Here is a 14,775-nt window from a genome sequence, read left to right on the forward strand (position 1 = left end):
TGGGATTTGTTGAGGACTTACCGAGCGACGCGCGGGAGTGGAAATCAAAACTTTGACTGCTGTGTTTTGATTAAATGCATGTTATTAAATGTAATTTCTGTCCGTGCCTCCGCAGGCCTGGCCGCCTCCTCCTCGGTTATCAGTCCCATCCTGTCGCCGGTCTCCACCAAACTCAAGAGCGGCGTGCCGGCTGTCAACAAACCACAAGAGGGTGAGACTAAATATATGTACAAGTCAGAGGAGCTTCCTGTGTGAAGTGCTTTAACCACATGGGGTCGACGCTTTTCACTTTTAAACTCATACCATATGTACTGTACGATATGTCTATACTAAAATGATGTTTATTCTTTTAGTTAAAGATAATTCGATGAGTGACATTTCATTATGTCCTGACAGAAATTGAGGCCAGATCAGACATGGAATCGGACAAGAAGCTAGACAAGTTGGAGAGCTTCTTGGGACGTCTGAACAGCAAAGGTATGAACTTCCTCGCCAACTTTAAGCTTTTTACGTGATATAAAATGTGCTATGAAATGTTTGGTGTCATCTTTTTGCTCGCAGTAGATCTCTAAAAGAAGGGAACACTATTTATTTATTTCTTTTGTGCAAATTCTCCCTGTTTTGTGTTTACTATTGTGTTTCAAGGCTCATGGAGTGTTTCTCTTTTGTTGATCAGTGGCCGGTCTGCAGGAAACCACCATCACCGTCACCGAGAAGGCCGTGAAGGAAGTCATGAAGCTGGATGACGAAATCTTCTCCAAGTTCTACAGACGCGTCGCCGATTTTCCCCGCATGCCCACCAGGATCGAGATCCACGAGGATTTCGACGCCATCTTCGGTTCTCAGGGCCCCAAGTAAAACACACGCCGGAGCTGTGATTTGACGGCCGAGTGGAAGCCAAACGCATGCGTGAGTAACGCGTGTTCTTCCTCTGCTCCCGGTCCAGGCTGGCGTCGGCCATGGGGCAGCACAAGCGGGCGGTGCGCCCGTCCAGGAACGTCCGGGCGTCCAGGAACCCCATGAAGATACTGGCGGCCAGAGAGGACATCAGACACGAGTACACGGAGCAGAGGTTGAACGTGGCGCAGCTGGAGAGCAAGAGGATGAAGGCTGAGAAGAGTGAGCGTAAGCGACGTCCGTGTCCACCTCTTTTTCTTGTATTGGGTAAAGATTTAAATGCACCCTCAGATGAGCAAGGCCTGGCGCAGTGTTTCCTGCACTGCTTTAGTTTCTTTCACCTTTTGGAAAGGTGAAAGAAACCCATTTTAAGTCCCAGCATGCCCCAATCAGACAATCTTTTGGCATAAAATACGTCATTTTTTCAATTTTTGAACCGAACGACACAGTTTTTTGACTGAATCTCCTTCCTAACAGGACAACACTTTGTTTTATTGTGGTTTGTGTTGCAGATTCTGATTCTTTAGGTCCTAATCTTTCCAAAAAGGTGTCTTATTGACGCTCCAGGAGGCTTTTTTGGGGGAATCTGGCTCATATCATGCTGAATTTTCAGTTACGATCACAATATCTTTTAAAAGTTTTTTTTTTTTTTGCAGATATACATTTTTTTCCCAAGACTTTACTGAACAAGTACACACAATAAACACAAGTATTGGAATCAATTTGGGCTTCCTACGACGACTCAAACAGGGAAAAGAGGTCTGGAGACCACATCGGTTCCTCAGTTTTCAACAGGCTAAAGTTTAATGAAGCTTTATTTCTATTTTTCTCTCCCCATCTGAAGGTTGTAATTACTCTTCTGTAAAACATGCACTCTCTCATTCCAGCGAATAAATCCTCCGAGTACTCTGACGCCGCTCTGGCGGGTCTGGCCAGCAAAGAAAACTTCAGCAGCGTGAGTCTGCGCAGCGTTAACATCTCCGAGCAGATGTCCAACAACAGCGCCGTGCCGTACAAGAACCTCATGCTGATGCAGGTCAAAGGTAAAAAAAAAACCTGTCCGAGCTGCACGCACGCAGCTCCTCCCCTTCCAGGGTTTAGACTAATACTAGAAGTTAAGCCTTAATTAAAACCCGGACCTACGCCAACAACATGCACACTGACAGGCTGTTTCCGCCTCCGGTCTTTGTGCTAAGCTAAGCTAACTGGCGGTAGCTTCATATCTACGAGGGTGGAGCTTCTCATCTAACTCTCCATCGGAGAACAAATCAGCTAATTTTTCCCAAAATGTTGAAACTGTTCCTTTTAATTCCATCAGACGAATCTGAAACGGCGCCACAACAAAAGTCCAGTAGCGTGCAGAAATCATTCGATTTCAGCATGTCACAGGATCGTTTCCTTTAGCATGCTGGGTGTGCAGCTGATGCTAAAACGATGATGATGCTAATGCTAGCTATGTGTTAAAACGGATATCCTTTGCTCACACGTAGATGTCCCTCAGTTTCCCCCATTTTTCCTGCTGATGCCTCAATTTTGTCGAGACGTAATGTCCTATAAATCAGTGGACTTATAGATAAAATGTTCCCCCGCAGGTCGTCGCCACGTTCAGACCAGGTTGGTGGAGCCGAGGGCGTCGTCGCTGAACAGCGGCGACTGCTTCCTGTTGGTCACCCCGGAGCGCTGCTTCGTCTGGCTGGGAGAGTTCTCCAACGTCATCGAGAAGGCCAAGGTGAGTCTCAAGAGTCTCGTCTGGTATTTGTTGGTCTCTCGCTGTCATTCACTGGCGCATCTGTGACCCCCATCAAACACACACTTTCAGGCTACAGCGCGAACAATTACCCCAAAGGACGTCTGTCTAGACGCGATGAGATGAACATTTCTGTCTCTACTCCGCCGCCTCGTCCAGTGCTGTCTACTCATTTTATTACGATTTTTTTAATGCACAAGATAGATAGATGGAAAACTCTATTAATCTCCAGTGTGGAAACTCATTTGTCACCACAGACAACAACAGACACGGTTCACAGTGCACAACAGACAAAAAACACATCACAAGAACAAACACCAGAACAACAAGACACACAACCGACATTGAAAGATGCTAAATTCAACTCTCAAAACCACAACTAAAGGTGTTTTATTAAAAAACAAAAGAGCTTCTCAGTCGCTCAGTCGAACACTTTTGGCGTCCCTAAAAACCTGAACACGAGTCAGCCAAGTCTGTTCACAGTAACCTCACGTCGTCTCCTGACTCAGTCGTTTCCAAGGTCTGCCCCCCCTCCCCCCTCCATCCCTCGTTCCTCAATAGATTTAAGAAAAAAGTCAAGCTCTTTGTTTCTGGCTCGCAGGCAATAGACTTGGCCACCTTCCTGCAGACGAAGAAGGACATGGGCTGCAGGGCGAGCCGGGTGCAGACCATCGAGGAAGGCGTGGACCCGCAAGGACCGGACGCCCAGCAGTTCTGGACGATCCTCGGGGGACAGACCGCTTACCAGCGTAAGGCCGTGGGAAGAAGGGGCTTCTGGTCGCCGCTCAGATATCATTTATATTTATATATACATATATGTGTACACGTCTTGTTGTGCCGACAGCGGGCGGCCCGCCAGAGGAGGACGAGCAGTTCGAGAACGCCATCGTGGAAACCAACTGCATCTTCAGACTGCTGGACGACAAGCTGGTTCCTGACGACGACGAGTGGGGGAAGGTCCCTCGCAGCTCTCTGCTGGCGCCCAAAGAGGTCAGTGGGTCTAAAAAAAAAAAGCGTATCGCTTTATTATATTTATATTTAAAGAGGGAGAATGTGCTGTCCGTGTTTAGAAGACTGGAACGTCGCGACGCCTTTTAAAGATGGCGTCTGGAGACAGATTGGTATTTTAATTCAACTTTTTTCCTTCTCTCTGTCTCTTGTCCCCAATGTGAAGCGTCTTTGTGTACCTAGAAAAGCGCTAAAAAAGTTTGAAATATTAACAAACACCCCCTCTGGACCTCCCTTCCCTCTCACTGCCTTCATCTTCACTTTCAAGAAGTCCTTGAAAGTGTATGAATTTTTAAGGGATGGGGAATCAAGGCCTTTTTGAAGATCGAGTATATATTTCGTGCAAGAAGATACACGTGGAAGTTCCTTTTTATATATCATTTGTGTTCAACGTCAGTAAATGAGCCATGTCAGCATCATTTTATGCTCCACCTGCCCGGTGAAAGAATCCCGTACACGAGCGACTTGATGCCGGTTCTAAACTGCGGCATCGGGAAGATTTTTCAACAGTAATCGACCTTCGATCCGCACGGTTCCTTAAAACTATGCCGCTGTCGGTCCTTGAATATGAGGGATAAACCTGGTGGTGAAATCATTAATCGGGACATTTATTCGTTGCAGTCAGAAGCACGAATCCCACATCCGAGACAGCGCGCCGAGTGAGCGAAATAGTTTATCATGAATACACAGAGGCCCGCGCGACGTCTTCATGGCTTCATCCGCCTCATGGCGTCCTTGGATCGGCATGTCGGCATGGTATGATAACAAAGGAACTGCACCGTCTCTCAGACGGACGGATTCCCCGCTCTCATGGCTATCAGGACACACGCCGCGTGTGTGTGTGTGTGTGTGTGTGTGTGCAAGATTACACTGAGACAGTCCAACGAGACGTCTGAATATAGCAGTGAAAGTCACTGATTAGGAGTAAATAAGTTTCATTTAGCAGAATTATTAGCAGAATAATGCGGCGTCACGTCATGAAATATATAAATACATGGGAAGATTTCTTGGTGGTGGACTTCTCCCGTCGGGCGCCGACCAGCCTCTCAAAATCAATATTTATAACACGTCAGCGCTCCGTGCTTCTCGCTGTTTTTTTTTTAAAAATTTGTCGCTTAGCAACAGCAGGTGCCGTGGCGAGCACCTCCTACATCCATCTGTGCTGCTGGGAGAAAAACAACCTGGAGGAGCCGTGCACCGCCGTTACACCGCTTGTTTTAGCGTTTTAATGAAGGAGCGCCACACTTGTTGAGTCTTTCTTTTTCAATATATTTGATCTATTTGTGTTGCGGTCACGAGGAGCACGGTGAAACATCCATGTGCAGGTTACACACGCGTCATATCCAAGGTGTTTCGTCCGCAGGTGTTGGTGTTTGACTTCGGCAGCGAGGTGTACGTGTGGCACGGCAAAGAGGTGACTCTGGCCCAGAGGAAAGTGGCCTTCCAGCTCGCCAAACACCTTTGGAACGGGACGTTTGACTACACCTGCTGTGACGTCAACCCGCTGGACCCTGGAGGCTGCAACGCACTCATACCCAGGTGAGAAACACACACACACACACACACACACACAATTACATTTTATTCACTTGAGGATTTTTAAATGGTTATTTCCAGGCCTGAAAAAGTCCTGTAAATGTGTCATATTCATGTGTTCATTTACGCTGAGTTTGAAATCATGAATGTGATTTTAAAAGAGGCTCAAATATCAGCAGCATCTATATAAATGTTTATTCTTTTAATCAAACTATTGTCTCATTCATTTGAGTCATTTAAGGTTTACTGTATGCTTTGAATCCTCATTGTTAGTTTAAATACATTTTATCACTTTTTACTGTTTACACACATTTCACACGTTTGCTCATGAACATTTGGTTTAAAGTCATGAAGAATTGGTTTAAAGTCTTGAAATTTGGTTTAAATCATGAAAATTTGGTGTAAAATAATGGAAATTTGGTTTAAAGTCATGGAAATGCATTGGTCAAAATGTGTATGAACCCTGTATTTAACCCCAAAACCAACTCTTGTGGACCAACTATTGTCCCCATAATGTGATGTGAATGCATTTATGTCCCCACAACACTATTAATACTAATATAACTAAGTACACACAAACACATCTGTATTTCTGGACGTACAACTGTATTTAAAGCTCTTTTGACATCGTTTCTGTTTTCCCGTTGACAGGAAGGGCCAGGGCCGTCCCGATTGGGCGATATTCGGCCGGCTGACGGAGCACAACGAGACGATCTTGTTCAAGGAGAAGTTCCTGGACTGGACCGAAGCGAAGTCGCCGACACCGAAGGACGACGGCGAGCTCGTACCTGAGCAGAAGGTGCACCTCCGGGAGCAGTGGGGTCGCACGCCGGGATCTTAAATCTCAAAAGGAGACCGCCGGTCAGGCGGGAAGTCCTCATCCTTCTCACCTGGGATCTTTGTGTTCCTCTCAGGCGGCCCCGGGGCGAGAATGCCGGCCGTACGACGCCGCCTTGATGCTGCCGCTCCTCCAGTCGTCCGTTTCCACCGTCTTGGACGGGTCCAGCGTCGGCCGCGGCCACGGCCCGGTGGAGAGCGAGGACCGCATGAGGACGCAGGAGATCGCCACGGCCTCGGTGGACGTCTGGCACATCCTGGAGTTCGACTACAGCCGCCTGCCGCGCCAGAGCATCGGCCAGTTCCACGAGGGAGACGCCTACGTGGTCAAGTGGAAGTACACGGTCAACACCTCAGGTTAGACGCAGTTCACGCACCGCTGTGAAACATCGTGCTTTTCACACCTCGGGATCATTTAGTGGGGGTTTTTTTCGTCGCGTGTCAGTGGGTCGCAGGCAGAACCCCGAGGCGAGGAGCAGCGGGCCGGGGAAGGAGAAGTGCTGCTACTTCTTCTGGCAGGGCCGACACTCCACCGTCAGCGAGAAGGGAACGTCGGCGCTGATGACCGTGGAGCTGGACGAGGAAAGAGGGGCGCAGGTACGAGGGAACAAGGCAACGAGGCTTCTCGCCCGGCCAGATTGTTAAAAACAAAAAAACTGAACACGCGTCTAACAGAAAGTGAGAAGTCTGATGTTGCTTCTCCAGCTTCCTACTTCTCCAAGAGCGTGTCGTCATTAAAATAGTCTTTTGTTTGCATTCTGGGTTCATAGCTGCGTTTTCCCCCCCGGTGTCGGTTTCAGGTCCAGGTGCAGCAAGGAAAGGAGCCTCCGTGCTTCCTGCAGTGCTTCAACGGCGGGATGATCGTCCACGCCGGCAAGAGGGAGGAGGAGGAGGAGAACACTCAGAGTAAACATCTTTACATGTCTGCTTTGTGCTCCAGTTATTTATCTAAAAGGACACTTGTGTAGAATATGTTCTGCAAAGGATGTGTGTCTGTACGCCCAAAGGTTCCTCGTTTTTCCAGCAAATTGGAATATAAATACAAATCAATATGCAGTCTAAGAATAATCCACGTCTTGAGTCGGTGCTTATTTTGCAATTTCTTGACAGTTGAAAAGGCTGGAGATTTGTATAATTATGACAATTATCATCATAAATTGAATAAAAGTAAGCCTTTTCTTGCAAAATCAGAATTAGCTTTAATGGCCATGTAAACTTGCACATACATGACGTCGGTTTCACTTGGCTCTGCGTACTTGTACACATACAATAAGCAAGATAAATGTTTAAAAATAAAGACAAATAAAGACATTAAAGAAAGCTTTACTGCCATGAACGTGAAGCGCATACGTTGTCATCGTTATCCCTCGGTGTCGAGCGATGGATAACTTTTCCTCCCCGCCCGTCTGCGTCCAGGTGAGTGGCGTCTGTACTGTGTGCGCGGCGAGGTGCCGGTGGAAGGCCACCTGCTGGAGGTGGCGTGTCACTGCAGCAGCCTGCGCTCCAGAGCCTCCATGATCCTGCTCAACATCAACAAGGCCGTCATCTACCTGTGGCACGGCTCCAAGACGCAGCTGCACGCCCGCGGCGTGGGCAACACGGCCGCGCTCAAGATCAAGGACCAGTGAGTTCCTTCAAGGGGACTTTTCAATCCATGAAACACTGATTTATAAATCGCTTCCACTGGTCGGTGCTACGTGGGGTTTTTTCTTTTGGTCGCCACCACATGTGGTGTCTGTCTCCCTCCCAGGTGTCCTCTGGAGGCGGGGCTCCACAGCAGCAGCAAGGTGACCATCCACGAGTGTGACGAGGGAGTGGAGCCTCCGGGCTTCTGGGAGGCTCTGGGGAGAAAAGACAGGAAGGCCTACGACTGCATGCTGCAAGGTACAGCCTGTACTCGATGATATGCACTGGTGCATTCACTCTGACCTCAGACACAACCAGTGTGAGTCTTTCTGACATAAATCACAGGGGTCGGCACTTAATATTGTCCAAAGAGTTTAAAAAAATACATTTTTGAATGGTAGTTTTCCTTTTCAATAGTTTCTATCTTAAGCCAGAAGTCTTACATGCATTCTTGTTTAAAGATGCTGTAAGGAACCTTTAACTGGTCTCAATTTAACACAGAGGCCTCTGTTACCGGGCAGACGTTCAGACTCTGCTGCACTAAATGAGACGTTTTCTAAAGGGACTCTGGTGCATGGAGACACTTCCCCCTTTTTGTCCACAGGGACCGCCAAAACCAAGACAAGATGAAAGTTCCTCCTCCTAACTTTATTGTCTTAATCAGGATGCTTTGTCACCTTAAAACATTGTTGTTTTAAGCTAACAATATACAGAAAGTCTTCATTATCATGCGAAACTTGAAGGTTTCTCGGTTTTCTGATTTTTCTTTTTTTTCAGATCCGGGGAAATTCAACTTCACCCCGCGGCTTTTCCAGCTGAGCAGCACGTCCGGGGACTTCGTGGCGAACGAGTTCTTCCACCCGTCCAGAGCCCCGGACCTGGTGAGCTCGCTGCCCTTCCTGCAGGAGGACCTGTACAACGCGCCGCAGCAACCCGGTGAGCTGAAATGAATCCCGACGTCACAGAGCTTTTGTCGTTCCGTCTCAAAAACTGACTGATATCACGTCGTTGCCCCTCTCCGTCAGCGCTGTTCCTGGTGGATAACTTCCACGAGGTCTACCTGTGGCAGGGCTGGTGGCCTCAGGACAGCGAGAGCACCGGCTCGGCTCGCATCCGCTGGGATTCGGACAGAAAGTGCGCGATGGAGACGGTGCTGCAGTACTGCAGGGGTGAGCCGATGAAACGCTGCACCGGCTTGAAACCCGACAGCTGCACTCGTGTATTATTAGAATATTATTATATAGATCTCGGCCACTGATTAAGACCCATACATGCAATGTCATTAAGAGTTTAAGACTTAATTTGAAACAATTTTGACCCAGAAAATACAGAAATGGTACAAGTGTACAGATTTTTCATCCAGTGTTTTTGTGAAAGGGTTTTTTTTTTACATTTACTATCACTTTTAACTTTGATTAAGTGCCCACAGTTTACCTGAAGCCCTCTCCATTCCTACCTGGATCCATTAAGAATGTATTATTGGATTGTAAGAGAAAAAAATATTTAAATTAGGACGTTTTTTTTTCCTCCTGCAGAGAAGAACGACAAGAAGCCTCAGAAGTCGTATCTGATCCACGCCGGTCTGGAGCCGCTCACCTTCACCAACATGTTCCCCAGCTGGGAGCACCGAGAGGACGTGGCCGAGATCACAGAGAGGGTCAGCAACACACACACACACACACACACACACACTTTACCGTGCGTTGGTGGATGCCACACTCTTACGTACACGACATAATCATGACGTCAGTCGGCGGTCGGGCTCAGACGCTCACTGAACCCTCAGCGTCGTCCTTGTGCTCGTCGGTGCCGAAGCCTTCACGCGTTCCTCCTGTTGCTCTGCAGGAGGCGGAGGTGTGCAACCAGATCATCCTGGTGGAGGACGTGTTGGCCCGGCTCTGCCAGAACGCCTTCCCTCTGGCTCAGCTGCGCGCCCGGCCGCTCCCAGAGGGCGTCGACCCGCTGCGGCTGGAGATCTACCTGTCGGACCAGGACTTTGAGGTCAGTAACCACGAGGTTGTTTGGAAGCAGGGACGCTCTCTGAATAAGACTTTTTAAGGACGTTTCCCTCATTAAAAGAGGCAATTTCAACAAAAATGTGAAATTATACATTCACAAAACTGAGTTTCTCATCACAGGAAAACATCCGAGGAATATTTTTAGTAACTTTCAAACTAATCTACCCAGTTTATTTATGTTTTCACTGTTAAGAAGTTTGCCGTGTTTTACGCTGAGGGGCGAATTCAGTGAGAATCGCCAACTGTGCGTCACAACCGCCATCCTCCCCGTCTTAAGGTCCAACACACGAAGCATGTCGTGCTGATGAAGTTACAGCACAGGCGCGTCCATTAAAGTCGTGCATTTTGCAGAATATGGAATAAAAGCGCCTCATGCTAACGCTAATTGGAGTCAGAGCGGACCGCCCGGAGCCAATTGAGAGAGAGGAAAGGGAACGATGTCGATGCCACGAGTCGCGCTGCGTGTTGGAAGTGATCGTAGTTGATGTGTGAAATAAAATTCAGAGGATTTCCTCCCTAAACTCCACAGCTCCTCCTTCACATCCTCCATCCCTAACGCCGTCTAACTCTCACTTTACAGACCAAGTCGTAGGTGGATCAAGGTAAGAGGAGCCGCTCATGTGACGCGTCGGCCCTCGGGCGACCCGTCCTCCTCCATCGCACGTCCGCACTGGTGTCTTCTCTCCTTTTCTTTCTTCATGTGGTGTGAAAACTCTTTCACTCCCGGCTGCGGTGACGGTTTGGTGGAGGAGGAAGGTTTTGGCGCTTTGGCTGCACAATTACGTCTGAAAAGATTTCTCTGAAGAGATTTTATTGTTGAAATAACACAGGAACTATATGATCCTGTTATTTCTCAGTCAAAAAGTCTCATCGCGTCTAAGTTATAAGTATGTATTTATATAATTAGTTACTGTATATATATTGAGAATCATATAGGATTTTTTAATTAGTAAAATACATTTTTCACAGCGTCTCAAAATCTTTTGAAAGATTTATTTCTAATTATCAAGTAAAAACATAAATTATATTGGTAAATATGATGATTTGCAGTTTTTCTCTGTTTTGTCTCATTTTTAATGACATATTTTAGTGGTTTTGAACTGTTGGAAGTCTAGCTGTGGAAAATTATTGATTTTTAGAGATATAATGGAGTTGATAGATCGTTGCAGTCAAATTTAAGTCTATTTATCTATTTTCAGAATGTTTTCTATCAGAAATGAGCTTTGACCTCGATGGAAAAACTTTGATTCAGCAGTTTTGTTAACGCTTCTTCAAAATGAAATGAAACGCGTTTGTCACATGAACAATATCGTGAAGATCGAGACGTTTACTTGTGCAGCCATCGTTCATTTCTCCTCTTTCCAAGATGTCTGTTCTCCACTGCTATGAAACTCCTGTGCTCTTCTCTGCTGCTCTTCTCCACACACACACACACACACACACACACACACACACACACACACACACACACACACACACACACACACACACACACACTGAGACCCTCTCCTCTGCACTTGTGATTCACCATCTACTCTGCAGTCTGACTCACCGTCTGTGTTTGGAGCACAAAATGGAGGCATGAAAACCACTGAAACCACTAAACTGCGCCAGCAGCCGGTTCTTTGTCGGCGTGTCGTCTCCTCTCTCAGGATGACCACACAGCAACGGCAGTATTAACAAACGGGAACGTGGGGAACGGGTCCAAAATGCACAACATGTTGCTTTTTATCTCATAGAGAAACACTGATGATGCACTTTAACATGAATAACCTGAAACTTCCTTGAGAACTAGGATAGATATATAAATACATAGATCGAGCTATCTATCCATATATTCATATATCCAGACATATAGACCTTCTGGTGTAAACTGCATTGATATCCAGAAACATGCAAAAATGTTTAAAAGGCTGATTAGCTTTAAAATTCACACTTTTAAAAGTTGTAAACAATATTCAGTAGTTTCTTTGAGGTCAAAATGAATAAATAAAACCTAATATTCCCTTTGTTACGTCATCGTTTGCTTTAATATGATTGACGTAAGTAAAACGTAACTTAAAGTCAATATCTTTCTAATCAATGAACTGCATGTGTCTCTTTTTTAAATCGCAGAAAGCGTTGGAAATGACGAGAGAGGAATACGAAGGTTTACCAGGGTGGAAGCAAGTGAACTTGAAGAAGGCCAAAGGACTGTTTTGAGGACGTTTTATTTATTATTTTCCCACTGGAAGCGGATTAAAATCAGCAGAGAAGACGACAGTGGAGAGGCAGACAGGAGGCCAGTTTGGTTGGCGACGCGCGAGGACGTCGGCACAGAAAGTATCCGAACCTTGAGGAAACGCACAAGAGAGGAAGAGGCTGGAGACGCACTCGCCTTGCTTATAGTCATGTTTTTACCATTAAACTTTAATACGCAACATAAATGAAATCCACACGGTGTGAGAGAAGGTAAACAAAACAACAACAACAACCCCGTTTCGGGTCACAGCCGGTGTGTTTCTGTGTAAGTGGACTCGACAAATGAAAATGTGCACACTAGGACGCTCGGTGCTTATGTGTGTGTGCGATTGTATATAATGTTTGTGTGTGTGACGTCGACTCGTGTAAATGTGTGTGTGTATCTGTCGCGCCGGATGTTGTGAGGAAAGTCTGCCTTTTTTTTCTCTATTTGTTTTTTTCGTGGCGTCTTCGTGTCCGGACGCCGTCGGGCCTCGCGAGCCGACGCCTGTTGGCTCGACGGCGCTAACGGCTTAAAAGGGTTTGTAATTTTTAAAAGAAAGGTTTTGACTCGTTCGAAGAAAGAGAGGAAAAGCAGCAGCTCTGAATGTATAGTGCCTTGCTTTTTGTGTACAGTTTATATACAGAAAATCTAGTCTGCATTTTTAAAGACTTTTTGTGATATAAGAAATAGTGAATTAAATCACAAAGATGCTAAAATTAAACCATGCATCTCTCTTTATGTGTGTGTGTGTGTGTCATTTTAATTGAGGGCCACGAGTCAATTATCAATAATCATCAGTAATTATCTGCGTCAGGACATTATGATGCTAAACAGGATTATTTTAGCATTAAACTACTTTTACGGATGTAATATACAATTGTGTGACGGTTTTGGTTAATTATTCACACATATGCATAACGGGCAACAACATCAGCAGCAGAGGGGTCCAAAGTCTAACATGCAATACTGAAGCAGTATAGTGCTGCTGCCATATTCTGATCGCACTAAACACACGGGAGGAAAAGACCGGACCGCTCTTTACATCGAAGGTAAGTTAGTTTGGACTCCAGAGACGAGAGTGTGGATGAGCTGCCGGGCCGAAGGCTGAAACTGTCACTGCACATCGGCTTCAAGGCCAGTGGCTCAAACTGAGGACAAAAGAAAATAACTCGGGCTGGGCAAAGTTGGAAAAAACTGATTAATCGCATGATTTTTCTGCGATTAGTCGCATTATGCGCCAAATTCAACAATGAAGTAAAAAACTAGTGTATTGCAGCTGTTATTTTAAAGTAATGTTATCAGAACAATATAACAGCACTCTGAAGCAACAGCAAGTTAACATACATATTTTTTTCCCCCCCAACAGGTACTGTTTAGTAGTAAGGGTCCCTGTGAGGGACAAACCACTCCTTTGGTCCATGTTCAGTCTGTTGCTGACCTTAAAGATGCTAAAGACCAGCAATTGATTAACTTCATACAAAAGCATTAAGTGCTTTTCATGTTTTCAGTTCATTTTTTCTTCCTCAGTGAGAAAAGTCCAGTCTGTGTTGTCTTGAACAAGTGCACTGAACGTCTTGTGATGTGAGGAAAGTTCCAGAAGTGATGCTGCTTCAAAGTGCTCTGCATGGATCAGACCGCGGGGTCAGGAGCTTTGCGCGATTAACTTTCAATCTGGACGCAGAACCTGCCTGTACATATAAAAGTAGTGTATTTGCCGCCTGTTAGCGCGTGTGAAGCGGCTCGCGGCAGCACGGCTGCTCGTTGAGAACAGAAGCTACTTGACAATACGTGCTTATTTATTTTTCATGTTTGATTGACCTCACGGTGGCAGCAGTGTGAGAGCCATGAGACGCCACGTCTGAACTACGACGAGATTTAAAGCGATACGCTCCTAATGCAAAAAAAAACAAACAAAAAAAACATGCAGTTAACACATGCACAAATAACGCCGTTAATGGATTGACAGATTAACCTCGCGTTAACACGTTATCGTGCCCAGCCCTAAAAATAACACATTGTTTTATTTTATTCAAGAGTCGGGAACAGCTTGAGCTTTCACGACTGGAGCACGCGGTGTTCTCGCTACTAGAAGACGCGGCGTTCTCGCTGCTAGAAGACGCGGCGTTCTCGCTGCTAGAAGACGCGGCGTCCTCGCTGCTAGAAGACGCGGCGTCCTCGATACTAGAAGACACGGCGTCCTCGATACTAGAAGACACGGCGTCCTCGCTACTAGAAGACACGCCGTCCTCGCTACTAGAAGAAACGGCGTCCTCGCTACTAGAAGAAACGGCGTTCTCACAAGAACACGTTCTCTCTCAGGTGGTAGTGTGTTGCCTGTCTGAATAAAAACCAGTGGATCTTTGCAGCATTGCTGGGTCGGTAGGTCATTGGGGAGTTTCACACAAAATGTTGACGGACACCTGAATTAACAAAAGTTCCAGAGGGAACTCGAGGAGGAGCCTCACAATAGTGACGAGCAACAAGAAACATCTCTCTCCCAATAGTTTGTTTAGCTTTCTCTCTCGACTCTGTTCAGGTGAGAACACGAGGGAAAAAAGTGACTTGGGGGTCGAGCCTTCTGGGGGTAAACAACAGCAAATGCATACTTTAAAAAAGGAGCATTCTGAATTCTATGACAACAAACTGTAAATACCGCTTTTGTATTACTATGTACACAATGTAGCTGCGCTACAAACACATACGAACGAGTGATTCATCATAGAACCGTCGCTCTTTTGGGGCGACTGCTATCGACTCAAAGACATCCGACACGTGACGAAAGCCCAAACAAGACATGGGGGTCACAAAACGTTCAGGAACCACCGGTTTAATCTCTAATAATGTATTTGTTTTTACAAGGTTTTTAATATGTTTGCAAACAG

At 46.2% G+C, this 14,775-nt stretch overlaps 1 protein-coding gene across 4 annotated transcripts in view; it reads left to right on the plus strand.

Moving 5' to 3' along the window:
• The window catches only part of svilb (supervillin b), a 40,923-nt gene extending 28,296 nt beyond the window's left edge, over positions 1 to 12,627 (plus strand). For 3 of the 4 annotated variants that reach the window (XM_068605136.1, XM_068605110.1, XM_068605126.1), the window contains 20 exons: positions 116 to 211; positions 397 to 477; positions 677 to 854; positions 947 to 1,125; positions 1,785 to 1,940; positions 2,490 to 2,626; positions 3,246 to 3,393; positions 3,489 to 3,634; positions 5,016 to 5,191; positions 5,840 to 5,987; positions 6,103 to 6,382; positions 6,471 to 6,622; positions 6,826 to 6,931; positions 7,442 to 7,649; positions 7,776 to 7,909; positions 8,429 to 8,587; positions 8,677 to 8,820; positions 9,187 to 9,308; positions 9,497 to 9,652; positions 11,785 to 12,627. In XM_068605136.1, the coding sequence (XP_068461237.1) occupies positions 116 to 211; positions 397 to 477; positions 677 to 854; positions 947 to 1,125; positions 1,785 to 1,940; positions 2,490 to 2,626; positions 3,246 to 3,393; positions 3,489 to 3,634; positions 5,016 to 5,191; positions 5,840 to 5,987; positions 6,103 to 6,382; positions 6,471 to 6,622; positions 6,826 to 6,931; positions 7,442 to 7,649; positions 7,776 to 7,909; positions 8,429 to 8,587; positions 8,677 to 8,820; positions 9,187 to 9,308; positions 9,497 to 9,652; positions 11,785 to 11,871 (2,993 nt within the window). In that variant the 3' untranslated portion in view covers positions 11,872 to 12,627. The remainder of the gene's footprint in view (positions 1 to 115; positions 212 to 396; positions 478 to 676; positions 855 to 946; positions 1,126 to 1,784; positions 1,941 to 2,489; positions 2,627 to 3,245; positions 3,394 to 3,488; positions 3,635 to 5,015; positions 5,192 to 5,839; positions 5,988 to 6,102; positions 6,383 to 6,470; positions 6,623 to 6,825; positions 6,932 to 7,441; positions 7,650 to 7,775; positions 7,910 to 8,428; positions 8,588 to 8,676; positions 8,821 to 9,186; positions 9,309 to 9,496; positions 9,653 to 11,784) is intronic. The other variant, XM_068605118.1, reaches the window with a different exon arrangement.
• The last annotated feature ends 2,148 nt before the right edge of the window (positions 12,628 to 14,775 follow it).

This window comes from Clinocottus analis, unplaced genomic scaffold, assembly GCF_023055335.1.
Source record: "Clinocottus analis isolate CAN_PGR_092001 unplaced genomic scaffold, fCliAna1.0.p SCAF_11, whole genome shotgun sequence".
NCBI lineage: Eukaryota > Metazoa > Chordata > Actinopteri > Perciformes > Cottidae > Clinocottus > Clinocottus analis.